The sequence below is a fragment of the Drosophila takahashii genome, chromosome 3R, assembly GCF_030179915.1.
Source record: "Drosophila takahashii strain IR98-3 E-12201 chromosome 3R, DtakHiC1v2, whole genome shotgun sequence".
NCBI lineage: Eukaryota > Metazoa > Arthropoda > Insecta > Diptera > Drosophilidae > Drosophila > Drosophila takahashii.
In genome coordinates this window covers 7,859,825-7,874,064 of record NC_091681.1, presented here as the reverse complement: position 1 = coordinate 7,874,064, position 14,240 = coordinate 7,859,825, and the positions used below count along the sequence as shown (strand labels likewise).

The 14,240-nt window shown below is 41.0% G+C and overlaps 1 protein-coding gene across 2 annotated transcripts in view; it reads right to left on the bottom strand.

The window, feature by feature from the left end:
• The window catches only part of LOC138913438 (uncharacterized), a 96,588-nt gene extending 82,670 nt beyond the window's left edge, over positions 1 to 13,918 (bottom strand). The window contains exons 1-3 of one of the 2 annotated variants that reach the window (XM_070217197.1): positions 13,302 to 13,918; positions 13,026 to 13,237; positions 12,845 to 12,926 (exon numbers count right to left, since the gene is read on the bottom strand). In XM_070217197.1, the coding sequence (XP_070073298.1) occupies positions 13,442 to 13,873 (432 nt within the window). In that variant the 5' untranslated portion in view covers positions 13,874 to 13,918 and the 3' untranslated portion in view covers positions 12,845 to 12,926; positions 13,026 to 13,237; positions 13,302 to 13,441. Of the gene's footprint in view, positions 1 to 12,844; positions 12,927 to 13,025; positions 13,238 to 13,301 lie in introns of those variants that run through there. The other variant, XM_070217196.1, reaches the window with a different exon arrangement.
• Positions 13,919 to 14,240: the final 322 nt, after the last annotated feature.

Below are 14,240 nucleotides of genomic sequence, written 5' to 3'. Positions count from 1 at the left end.
CGTAAGCAGGAAAAGATCGAGAAACAAACATCGCTGATTGGTATCGATCCACCTAGAGGAGGTAGCTCGCTTGGCAAGGTACATATAAACTTAAAAAGCTTTATATTTATTGTACGTTTTCTGTATGTTACTTAAATTTATTCGTACTTACTTAATAATGATAAGATTGCTGTTAGACTTAAATATGTTTATTTATAAGTAATTTCTAATGATGTTATATCTATAATAATAAATAGAAAATTAATAAAATAAAAAAAAGTGAATATATGAAATTTTTAATTTTTCTGAAAAATTCGTTTTAGGATTAAGAGTGGAACATTCTTGAAATCGAGAAGAACGTATTCTTAAAATCAAGAACGCCTATGCTTGAATCCAAGAATTTTTCTTCTTGAAACCAAGAATACGTTCTTCTTGGTAAGAGAGAAATTATTAAACCCGAGAACGATTTACTCTTGAAACCAAGAACGCCTATTCTTGAATACGAGAACGCCTATGCTTGGATCCGAGAATTTTTCTTCTTGAATCCAAGAAGACTTATACTGAAATCAAGAATACTTATTTTCAAAAAAGTAGTCTCAAATCAAGAACGAGTTCTTGGCTCACTTTTGAGCACGGAAATACTGAAATCAAGAACGTTGAGAACGGTTTTTTTTCTCGGTGCATGTAAAACCGTTTGTAAGGATCTCCTTTGCGTCCTAGCCTCTCGCAGTTTATGCCTTCGCAAGTACTCTAGAGCAGACGGCATTTTAGTTCGCTTTTAAAATTCTTGCCAACTTAGAAATGAAAAAAAAAACGCAGCCGCGGCAAACCGCTGTTCAGGGCTGCAATATGTAGCCTGGCGGGTAATTCAAATTTTTAATTTTTTTCTTTTATTATGTACAATATGCGCTTTAAACATATATTCTTTTTGTAATTTTGCGAGAAAAACATAAATTAAGTTTAAAACTTATTGGAAAATAGTCCAAATAAGTCAAATAAATATTGAATATTCGATATTTAGTGTATGCATCCAGCCCTGGTCGTTTTTCGGTAAATTTTCCGAAAAAAGGAAATCTCTCGAATTCCTGTGACACCAACGGTTTTGGTCGGTTGGTTTCTAAACCAACCGTCCCCAAAACCGTCGACGGTTTCTTTGACACCCCTGAAAGTAATGAAATATATCTACTGCACAAGGAAGGTGGGTGCCGTCATCCTGGTATAAGTTCGAAAATAGTTAGAATTTCTTCGTGAAACTTTCATGACACATTCTTAACATTATTACCAATAAAATAACAAACAAAAAATGGATTTTTTTTTGGTTTCTATACACACAAAAAAAAACTTGGTAAACTCAACTGTAATAATTGTCAAGGCCCCAACCATAAAATTGTCAATTCTACTAAGTAAATTGTTACTCTTACGTAACAAGTTAACACGTTCGCAAACATTTAAAACTTTCTACAACTTAAAATATAACATTTTCCATACGACGAGCTTGGAGCCAAGCCTTTTCACAGTCCGTCTGTCGCTCCGAATAAACGCTATAATTTGAATCTTTTAGCTGCAAGTATTTTGTCAAGTAATCATTTCTAAAAGGTTTTATATTATGATTAAAAGCATTCATATTTCGGATAAATTGATAAAGTTTTCAATCTAAATATATAAAACATTTAACTATATCATCCTTATTAGCTACTTTGTAAAATATTAAAAACTTTAAAATAAAATATTTTGAAGGGGTAAAATTAATATGAATTACTTTTCATTTCAATACATACTGTAATTCTGAAAATATTAACGATAAAAATAATACTTTTTAAAATAAATATACCCAATTTAATTATGTTCCGTATTTAATACAATGTTTTTTGTATTTAATTTAAATCAAATAAAAACACCTCTTAACGAGGTAAAAAACTAGTGACGATCGCATCTTCAACGTACAAAAGTTCTGATATCAACTTTTGTGACGAAAAATGATTTTAGATGCGACTAAATAAGTTCGCTACCTAAAATTTACTCGTTCTGCCCGCTTTAGCAAATATTTAATATCTACACGAAAGTTTTTTGTTGTATGCGTTTATAGCATTTAACAAGAGAGAACGCTATAGTCGGGTTGGTGTCCCGACTATCTAATACCCGTCACTCAGCTAAAGGGAGTTCGAACGCTGTTCTCGGGTTGGTCTCCCGACTAATAATCGTAACTCAGCTAAAGGGAGTGCGAGGGAGATAGATATGTAAATTTTGATTGCGTATAACTTTTTAATGAATGGTCCGATTTGGTCTACATTTCGATAGGTATAAGTATACACAACAAAATTGCATTTATACTTCTCGGAAATCTTTAAAGATGTGGGCGCAGGATCCATTTTAAAATTGTTAGTGGGCGATTGTGGGCGGTAGAGGGGGCGTGGCGCTCGGCTAAAATAAACTTGCGCTGCGTAGGAAGCCAAAGAATATGTGTGGGAAATCTCAACCTTCTAGCTTTTGTAGTTTCTGAGATCTCAGCGTTCATACAGACAGACAGACGGACATGGCTAGATCGACTCGGCTAGTGCCCCTGATCAAGAATATATATACTTTATGGGGTCGGAAAAGCTTCCTTCTAGCTGTTACATACTTTTGCACGAATCTAATATACCCTTTTACTCTACGAGTAACGGGTATAAAAATACCTTTCAAACGAGATACAGCACAAGTCTGTAGCTTTAGTAGTATAGAAGTTACGGCTTTCCGAATTTTAGCTATTTATAGCTGTTTTCCCGCTAAACTAGCGAGTTTTTCCAAAAGTGGTAAAAAAAAAGTTTTTTATATCGATGTGATGAACTTCATATCAAATTTTCAAAACTTAAAAAACATGTTTTGGACAAACTGACAAACAGAATTAAATTTTTATTTTGGGAAGAAAATCTTATTTAGGCTATAACTTTTGAACGGAACGTCGGATTTTATCATATGACCCCTCATTCGAACGGTATTTTCAATAGGAACACAAATAAAATATTGCGAATATTTATTCCCCCCGGCCCCAACAGCTAAAAATTTCGAAATTTTCACTTTTTCACTTTCACCGCTCTCTCTCCCAAGACAATTGATTTTCTTAAAGTCTTGGTATGCAATCCTTTAATCCTTTTTTGCAATACCTTTCGATTGGTGTATTACTCATTACGATCGGACTATCACAGCAGATTTTCAATTTTGCGGCTATATAATAGTAGTCGCCTTTGCACACTCTCCTGGTGCGCTTCGTCACTACATGCACTGCCTTCCATAGTGATACCAAATACCGATAGGCGTACGATAAATACGTTGCTAGAACAACAAAAGAAAAAAAACGTAGTGGTAAAAGGCCTAAAGTAGATAGAAACTGCAAACTGGCGGTTAAAACTTCAATTGAAGAGAAACTGCAATTAAAAAGTTCAAGGGTTTCCGATGTTCGACAGCTAAATGAGCGGGATGGCAAAATGATGGTTTTGGTAGAATGCGAATCACAAGGAGAAGCGGAAAACATTTTAAAGAATAGTCATACGTTGCGTGGAAGTCAGGTGGTCCTTGACAAGGACTTGACAGTAGAAAAACAAGCAAACAAAGTGGCTCTTCTAGAGCTAAAAAAGATTCTTCTGGCAATTCGCAGGGAAACAAAAGTAAAAGTCCAAAACGACAGCTTCAACGTAGATGGAAATTGAATGTCATGTAATAACAACAAGGTGCTTATGTGGCAAGGAAAACCAGCTGAACCTAAATTAAAAGAAATATACGGAAACAGTTTGGAAATGTCTCACATTACGTATGCGTTCTTAAGCCAAAAGTCCAAGTCAAAACACTAAATAGAAACAAAAATAAATGTATTAAATGTTAAATGTTATGTTAGAATGTAGTAATGTTGCAGGTGTAAATGCGATTAAAGAGCCCGATACCATAAAGAGACTGGAGATTAGAATATTGTTCTATAACGTGGCAGGAATAAAAAATAAGCTTATATATAATGATTTCTTCTAATACATTGCGTCTTTTCAAATTTTCATTCTATATGAAACATTTGTGGAATCCAAATTGGATGCTGTCGAAGTAAAATTTAAAGACTTTGTGCTTAGGTGGGTGCCTGCCATCCGAACCAGCGCCAGAGGACGAGCAAGTGGTGGAATGATATATGGTATAAAAAAAGAACTTCACAAACAGAATATAATTAGTTTCATAAATGTAGATGAGGCAATTATTATCCAAGTGAGGACTGTGGAAAATGAAAACTTGCACCTACTGCCAGTGTACATTAATTGCAATCACTGGGAAAGAGATTCTGGAATGTTATGTGAGGTTTTAAACCATGTCAAATTAAATGAATGAAAGGGATGAATTAAGTAAAACAACTTTTTCAGTTGAGTTCTGTATTAAAACTCAGTATTTATTTTCAAAGTCCCTGCTTAGGAAACTAACATGAAATTCTTATTCTGATCTTATCTGTGGCCTACGCAGAGGCCGCGTCTGCCTGAGCGGGAGAGTTATCATTTGACCCCCGCACAGGAACCCTTGGTGCAGCGTGAGAGACATCTCAAGTGATTATTTTCGGCTAGGCTCAAGTGGCCTGCACTTACAGATTACAAGTGCTAGCACCGCTCCCTTGTAGAGTTTACAATTACAGATCATAGTTTATGGCTCTAGATAGATTTACATATTGACACATGACATGGACAGAGCTCATAAAATCTTATACTTTATTTATCAGTGTTCGTCTAAACAATGAAAGTGCATTGATCATAGGAGATTGTAACGCAAGGTTGGGAGAAGCGCAACTTCTCGGTTTTGACCAACAGTTAGGCACAAGTGCACTCAGTGAAGCCCGTCATGCCAAAGACAAAGTAACAGATGCCAATGGCCGGCACCTAATGGACCTGATTGAGCTGTTCGGCCTCACGGTGGTCAATGGAAGGTCGTCAGGCGATCCCTTGGGCGATTACACCTTTATGCGAGGTGAAGCTCGGCAACCTGGCAACAAGTTGTGTGGCAGATTTGAGAACCCCTGATGAAATTGAAGGGTTTCTTACAGATTGCATTACCAAAGCCGAAGGTCGAAGAAAGCCCAGAGACTTTAAACAGGAGTGGTACACGGAGCAGTGTGAGGCAGCTCGAATGCTTTCTTTTAACATGCTAAGGCAGGTAAAGTCGACAAATTCAGCAAGTGCAGCGGTAATGTACCATGAAGCCAACGCCGCATACAAGCTAACTTGTCAAAATGCGCGGACGCAATTTTACATTAGCCTAGCAAGATCATTGGATTCCATAACATATAGCAGGGCTTATTGGACTACTATTAAGAAAGTCAACGGAAGTTAATTTGTAAAATCAATGGAAGTTGATGCAGCTGATCTAGGAAACTATTTCCGTGATCTCCTAGCCCCTCCTGATTGGACACAACCCTTGCATTTTGCAATGCCGTCGGTACAAAATCAGATATTAGATGGGTATGTAACAAGACAAGAAGTGGAAAATATAATTGCAATGTTAAAATAAAGAAAAGCACCCGGGCCAGATAGGATACCATCGGAATTCATTAAGTACTCTACTCCTCAATTCACAGCCAGCCTTGTCACTGCATTCAACAAGTTCTTGTAATCCGAAACAGTCCCAAAGAGCTTTCAAAAAGCGATTATTTTCCCGATCTTTAAGAAAGGCGACCCGAAGGTGTCCTCTAACTATAGAGGAATCTCTTTTCAAAATGCGTTAGCTATAGTCTTCGCTGCGCTACTACTCGAACGGCTTAAAAACTGGTTAAGAGACAGCGATATTCTTACTGAATTCCAAGCCGGTTTTAGAAAAGGATATTCGACAGTAGACAACATTTTTAGTCTCACACGTATAGCAAGGTCATATATCGACGGTGGAAAAAAATTATACGCATTCTTTGTAGATTTCAGAGCTGCCTTTGACTCAATAGACAGAAGAACCCTAACGTACAAGCTCAGCAATATCGGCATATCAATGCTGAGATATAAGCAGCAAAATCTGTTAAATTTTAGCTTTGGGGTGCTTTGACTATTTGAAAGTGTCAAAAATACCTCTGCGTTTATTCAGGGTGGTTTGAAGTATTTATTAACAAAGATTTCAATTAATATATTTAAAGAACACAAATTATAAACTGAACTTGGCTTGTGAGCGTGTGGCACACGTCTTTCTCCTTTGACGTTGCCAACCGAACTGCCTTATTTTTGACAACTCGGCCTTTCCTGACGAGAGTTAGTTTTCTGTTGAGTAATCGTAGTCGTCATCATTGGTATCCAGATCTGGGATTAAAGCACACCACGGCTTCATGTGATTAATGGATACTACGTTGCTGTATCGTCTTTGAGAAACAGAATGATCTGGTAGGTCCTCAATTATGTATCGGTCGTTACCAAGAATCTTAGTAACAATATAAGGTCCTTTGAAAGCTGGATCCAATTTATGTGTTTCCCCTGTAGCAGCTGGAACAAAGTCAGTCATGACCAGATCGTCCACACTGAATTTCTTTGGAGAAATATGTTTGGCATCATATCGGATTTTCCATTTTTGCTGCTCCGTTTTTATATTTTCTTCTGCTTGCTGGCGATTCAATTCAACATTAAGTTCTGGTTCGTATTCCTGAGTTAATGCTTGAATTAGGCGATTTTTGGAAACATCTCGTGGATTGAAGTTGAATACCAGATCATTTGGGGTAAACTTTGTAGTGGAATTGATGTTTGTATTCATGCTCCACTGAATTTTTCCTAAGTTTTGATCCCAATCCTTATCGATGGCAGTGCTCGTTTTTAATGCGCTTAGTAAAGTTTTATTCATTCTTTCAGCCTGGCCATTAGCGCGGGGCGTGCGAACTGCTGTTTTGATGTGCTGGATTCCATTTTCATTTATAAAATTGTCGAACTCCTTTGATGTGAACGATGTACCTCTATCCGAAATTAGGCGTACGGGCTGCCCAAAAACGGACAAAATTTTTTTCAAAGCTTTGATTACAGGTGTCGTTTTTGTATTACGTGTTGGTATTAAAAAGGTGTATTTCGTAAAAGCACACACAACCACCAGTATGTGACAATTTCCAGATTTACTTTTTATGAATGGGCCAATGTGATCAATGTTAATTGATCGGAACGGCATGGGGACTACTTCCTGCAAGTGTAGTTCACCATCAGATTTTCCACCTTTCACCTTATTTACACAACATTCTGGGCATGACGCGATGTATGACTTGATATATCCGCGCATCCTTGGAAACCAGAAATACTTCCTCAGCCTCTCCAGAGTTTTCCAAAATGTCCTGCGTCATTATGGTTGGACTTGGTTACACGCCATCTGATTGCTTGGGGTACTACCAACTTGTTGCCATCATCAGTTTTCCGATAAAGTCTGCTTTTATTAATGACGTAGTCGGTTTTTATTTGGCTCCATTGGTTACTGGCGTCCTTGATACGAAAAACCTCGAATATGTCTTTAATTTTCGGATCCTGCATCTGCATCGTGTAATCCCAATCTTCGTCAATGGGAACTATTTTCAACACGTTGTCTGCCACGGTTATTGACTTGTCCTCTGGTGGAAGTACTGGATGCCTACTCATTCCATCTACATGAGGCATTTGATCTCCCGGCCGATGTTTGCATTTAAAGTCGAATTCTTGTAGTCTCAGCCACCAGCGTGCGATTGGAGGTTGTAATGTAGTCGATTCCTTGAGGGTTGCCACAGCATTGCAGTCGGTCACCACTACGAATTCGGATCCAACGAGATAAATGCGGAATCTTTCCAATGACTCAGTGATAGCTAGTACTTCCAGTGCATAACTTGAGTAACCACTCTCAGCTTCCGAGCAAAGCCTGCTGAAATAGAATACCGGCCTAAGTCCTTCATCTTCTTCTTGTAGTAGAACTCCTGCGATTCCTTTGCTGCTTGCATCCGTGTGTACTTCGTGACGTCTTGCTGGATCGTAAAGGGTCAATACAGGTTGCGGTACAATAGCTTCCTTCAAGTTTCGGAAAGCTGTTTCTTGTTCAGCTTGAAATCTTGGTTTTTCTTCAGAAGCTTACTTAAAGGGGCTGCTATCATGCTGTATTCCTTGACGAAAGAATCCAGTAATTCCAAGGAATCTGCGTACATCAGCATCGTTTTGAGGCGTTCCATAATCGCTGATGCATATGGTTTTCTCGATTCCTGGCTGAATCCCGTTTGCAGTTATTAAGTGACCCAAAAACTTCACCTTCGTCTGCAGGAAGGAACATTTGGATGGGCGTAAAGTTAGTCCAACCGATCGAATTGCTTGCAGAAACTCGTTTAGAACGACAAGTCCTTCCTCAACCGTTTTTGATGGGATGATAACTTCATCTTCATAACTTATTATGTTGCGTTGGTGTTCTAGCTGACGTAAAAAATCCATGATGACCTCCTGAAATACCATTGGTGCGTTGACTAAGCCAAATGGCATTACATTAAACTCGTAAAGTCCATCCGGAGTCATAAATGCCGCGAATCTCTTGCTTTCCTGGCCCATAGGAATCTGGTAGTATTCAGATCAGTGCTGCCATCACTCAGCTTGAAAAACCGGACAGAAAAGCCAAAAAAAAAACAGGGAAAAAGAAGACAAAAAAATTTAAAAAAGGACAAAAAAAAGGACAAAAGTAAATGCGCCTCCATTATTCTGTTTTTACCAAAGGGTGATATATTTACTTAATATAAATGGATTTTATATTAAATTCAATTATGTAATGATCTATTGCGCCCGACTCACAACCTTCTTCGTTTGATCATTTTACCATGGTCAATTTTTGTGCGTATACGTAATAATCTAAAATTATTAAAATAATAAAAGCATTTCAAGTAACTATATTGGTAATACAAAAAAATGCAATATTTGCGTCAAACCCGAATAAGAGTCGTTCAAATATGAAATTTTTTTCTGACAAAAAGGCTGAGAATAAAAATTGAGAACTTTTTAAAGTGTTTTCCTCTATTTTTGCTACAGAAAAAATCGTACTATAAAGAAAGTCCATCGACTGCATTACATCTCTTTGATAATTTGTAAAAAGAATTATTTTTAAAGTGCCGAACTATAAGAATAATGGTTAAAACGGCGTTTTAGCATATAAATGCAGGTTTATACACTTTCGACTAGCAAAAATAACACTCAAAACCTTATTTTTGAAAAAAGGACAGATTTCCGGATAGGGGATGTTTGAATTTTTTTCCGGATAAAGTCGTTAAAAAAGGGACAGATCTGTCCGGAAAGAGGACAAAATGGCAGCACTGATACGTACATACGTTTCGCTGCGATCTGTCTTTACCGAAGTCAGTATACATTCCTTAGTCTCCACTATTGATCCTCCAAATCCTTGCAAGCGTTTAAGTGATGACTGTCGAATTGATCCATCTGGAACCGTCGATTCTCTTATAAGATTCTCTAAATGCAGAAAACTCTTTTCCTCCGAGCTGAATTGTCTTCATTATGGGTGGATACTCCTTAGTATTTGCTGCGTCTACTTAAGCGACCGATGACACCTTAACCCTGCAATCTTTTGTTTCATGTCCAATCTTCGAGCAGATTGAACAGCGTGGCTTTTTCTGCGGTTCTGGATACTTAGCTGCTATGTGACCCATTTGGTTACAGTTAAAGCACTTTGGTCCTTTGGCTTTAGCCTCGCCGCCCGCTATCTCTTGTCCTTTCATGTATACAGACTGAGAAGGAGTACTTTGTTGATGCAACGCTTGCACTTCATATTCTCCAAAGACCTGAATAGTTCTGAGCAGGTTTGTAGGTTCATGGCCAACAAAGCCTTCGTGCAATCATTTTGATTAAGTCCGTTAGGTTAGGTAGGTTAGGTTAGGACGGCTGCTAGACTATAGCCTGGCACACTTAGACCTCTGTGGGTCCATTGTGGTACCGTATGATCTCTATTTTTGGGTCCCCTATCCGTTAAGGGTCAGCCTGTAGGTTGGTCGATCAGCAAGTCCCCCATCCGGAGGATTTAATAAAAGAGCTTAGACTCTCAGATTAATCTGCGAAATTTCGGTCAGGTCATTTATGAAAGGATATCCTAAGTGTTTCAGTCTAAGCCTGCATAGGGCTGGGCATGAACAGAGTAGGTGTTCCACCGTTTCCTCTTCTTCCTCATCCCTGCAGCAGGCTTTTAGCCTGCCGGCGTGTGCGCCAACGAGCCAGTGGCCTGTCAGTACTCGAATTAGCATGCCACACTCTGTGCGGCTGAAATTCAGTAGTTCTGATGTTTTCTTATTGTTTATTGCAGGCCATGTCTGGTGAGAGATTCGGCACTGCGGTGTGTTTTGCCAATTGGTGTTGGCTAATTTGCAGAAATGGTTTTTAATAATTAGCTTACAGGTAGCCAAAGGCATGCCAACATTCTCCTTTCCTGGAAGGAGAGGTATGGTGGTGCCTTGCCTGGCTAGCTCGTCTGCTATACAGTTGCCTACGATATCCCGGTGACCCGGAACCCATATAAGGCTGACAGTAAACTGACTAGCCATCTCGTGAAGAGATTTGCGATAGTCTGCTATTGTTCGGGAGTTAGTATTCGTCGAGTATATTGATTTAATAGCCGCTTGGCTATCACTATATATGTTTATGTGCCTGTTCTGGGTGTTTAAGCCCCTTAAACAGACGAGTGCTTCCATTATAGCATACACTTCCGCTTGGAAGACACTGCAGTGGTCAGGAAGTCTGAATGACTGCCTGATCTCTAATTGCTCGGAGTATATGCCTCCACCTACGTGTCCGTCGAGTTTGGAGCCGTCTGTATATATACAGATTGCGTCTATTGAGCCCGGTCGGCCCCGATCCCATGCTTCCCTACCTGGGATCAGAGCTTCGAAGGGCGTGTGTCTGTATTCACGGGTTTTACATAGATCCGTTTTTGGCGGGATCAAATTGTCATGCTGAAGAATTTCAGCGTGACCATACAGTTAAGCTTTCCATTGCCCCGTATCCCTTAGCCGAATGGCTGCCGATTTCGCCTTTTTCATGCCTGCTAAGTCCAGGCTCTGGAGGTTCAAGATCGCATTCAGCGCTTCGTTTGGGGTATACACAATGCCGCCATGCGCTGTACTTTGTTAAGGGGAGTTAAGATACATTGTTTGTGTAAAGCGGTTCACCACAGAGCCACTCCATATAGTAGGATTGGCTTGACTACCGCTGTGTATATCCAATTGACGATTTTAGGGGACATACCCCATCTTAGCCCTATTGCTTTTTTAGAAGAGTAAAGTGCAATGGTTGCTTTCTTGGTTCTCTCTTGGTTCTTTAAGCCCCATTTAAGACGCTTATCTAATACTAACCCCAAGTATCTTGCGTGCTCGCTGAAAGAGAGATTACAGTTGTTTAAAGTGGGTGGGTTGAGTTTTGGGATTTTGTATCTATTTGTGAAAAGGACTAGTTCCGTTTTTGAGGGATTTACCCCAAGTCCGTTTTTTGTAGTCCATTCCGATAGTATCTTTAGTTTTGCGGTCATAAGATCGCATAGCGTTTGTGGATACTTACCATTAAAAATGATAGCGACATCGTCTGCGTATGCCACTATCTTACAGCCTCCTCCTTCGAGAATCCGCAGTAGTTTATTTACCGCGATATTCCATAGGAGGGGTGAAAGTACACCTCCTTGCGGAGTGCCTCTGTTCACTAGTCTAGTCTGGGTAGAGGTCCCTAGTGTGGCCGTGACCAGTCTGCTTATCAGCAATTTGTGGATCAGCCCCACCAGCGGTGGCTCAACCCCTAGTTCAGTGAGGGATTCTGTTATTGCCGTGGGAAGCACGTTATTGAAAGCTCCTTCTATGTCAAGGAAGGCGATCAAGGTGTATTCTTGTATACTGAGTGATTTCTCGATGTTGCTTACTACCAAGTGTAGCGCCGATTCGGTCGATTTACCTTTGGTGTATGCGTGTTGCGCCTTTGATATCTGCGTCGGGTCAATGATGTCTCTGATGTGTAGACCAATCAGTCTTTCTAAGATTTTTAGCAGGAATGATGTCAGACTTATCGGTCTAAAATCCTTCGCTGTAGTATGGGTGGCCTTCCCTGCTTTAGGGATGAAAACGACTTTCGTTTCCCGCCACGCTGTAGGTAGTTCTTCTACTGCAAGAATGATCTGGAAAATTTTTCTCAGCCAATTTGTAGCTAGCTGTCCTGCTTGCTGAACTTGTGCTGGTGTTATATTGTCCGGTCCCGGCGATTTGTACGGTTTAAAACTATGAATGGACCAGTTTATATTACGGTCTGATAGTAGGAGGTTTAAGTTTATTCCTTCTCCAGTGTGTCTTCCTGGGGGATGTCCTGTTTGCAGGCTCCCTGGGAAGTGAGCGTCTAGGAGTAGGTTTAGGGATTCTTCTCTAGAGTCCGACCATGATCCGTCAGCCTTTTGGAGATAGCCCATCGATACGGCTGTCTTAGAAAGTATCTTTCTGAGCCTTGCGGCATCCGTTGTCTTTTCAATATCCGAGCAGAAGTTCTGCCACGCAGTTCTCTTCTCTTTTCGGATGGCCTTTTTGTATGTGGCTAGTTCCTTTTTGTAGCTTTGCCAGCTAATGTCCTCATTTGTAGCTTTCGCTCTGTTGAACAGGCTTCTGCATTTGGCTCTGAGGATTGATAATTGCTGGGTCCACCAAGGAGGTTTTTTCTTTCCCCTTGGTTTCCCCAGCGGGCATGCAGCTGTGAATGCCGCGTTGCATGCTTCTGTGAATTTGTTTACTATATTATCTAGCTCCTGAGTGCAAAGAGTGCTGTCTGGTGGCTCCCTGGGGAGGAAGCTCGATAGAATTTGTTTGTATTTTTTCCAGTTTGCCCGCCTGGGGTTGGCAAAGCTGACCGGCGCAGGTGACACTAGAGACAAAGTTGTCTCTATAAACCTGTGATCTGAGAATGAGTGCTCGTTGGAGACAGCCCAGTTTGTGACTGTGCTTACGAGTGAATCTGATGCCAGGGTTAGATCTATGATCGTTTGGCACGTTTTTGTTATGAAAGTAGGGGTATTGCCCCTGTTACAAAGAAATAAGTTCGAATTTAGAATGAAATCAAATAAAGACTCACCTCTGTCGTTGTTGATAGGGCAGCCCCACTGGGTATGGTGGGCATTTGCATCGCATCCTATCACCAAACCTTTATTAAGCTCTTCACATTCTTGTACCAGTCCTCTGACTAGCGCGTCTGGGGGTTCTACCTTTTCAAAAGCCATGTAGGCCGATAGCATCCTTATGGAGCCGTTTTGCAGCTCCAGGCTTTTTGCCGTGTTGTCTCCGTTGCTGTAATTGCGAAGCAGAAATGTACTAAGATGCCGTTTGGCTAAAATACAGGTTTGAATTTTACCTTGTTTGGGGTCAAGCATAAGCTTGTAGTCTTTTGTTCCTAGCCCAGCAAACTTGCCTCCTGCTATCCAAGGTTCCTGAACTAAGACCACGTCGGCTTCGCCTTTGGCAAGGCGAAGCAATAGGGCAGCGGACGCTGCTTTACTGTGGTGTAGGTTGATCTGCAGGAGTCTTAGCGACATCCCCAGCTGCAACCTCCACCACAGTAACGTCGGCCTCCGAATCGCTCAGGTCCACTTCTTCGATTGCCGGTCCCAGCGCTCGCAACTCTCTGCTCAGCGATGAGTCGGTTGAGTAGCCGTCCTCCGGCATACCAGGGGCCTCCACTTCCTCCGCAAGTACCTGCTCAGCTGGGTTGCCGGCAGGGCTTCCCTTGGAACTGGAGTCCCCTTTGTATATCTTAATGTGTATGGCGCTGAAGCCATAATTGAGCACTCCCCGAGCAGCCTCTATGGGAGCGACCGACTCCTTGTTTAGCACCACGATCGCCTGATTTACATCACCTGCATGCTCCTCCACCTTTACGACTTTCCAGTCTTTTGTGGGGAGATGTGGGTTGCACTCTTGCAACATATAGAGGATATCCTCCGGTGATTTGATAGCTGCTGGGAGCCAAATTCTAGCTCGGGGTCTACTGGGGACGTCACACCAATCTAGTGCGACTATGTTCGCCCCATCGTAAACTTCACCTAGCTGCGCTGTCGCCTGCTTGTATAGATCAGCTGATCGCTGATTGTCGCAGGCAACCACCTTTACACTGCCCTGGTACCAGCCCGCGTCCATGCAGCAAGGCGATGAACCGGGCTTCTCGCGCACCATACGCAGGCATATGAGAGACAGCTGGGACTCAACCGCCTTCCATTTGTTTTTGGGGATCCTGTTCTCCGGATTTCCCCTGTCAATGAGTCCCAGAAGGACCCGATCTTTAGTGATCTCGGCA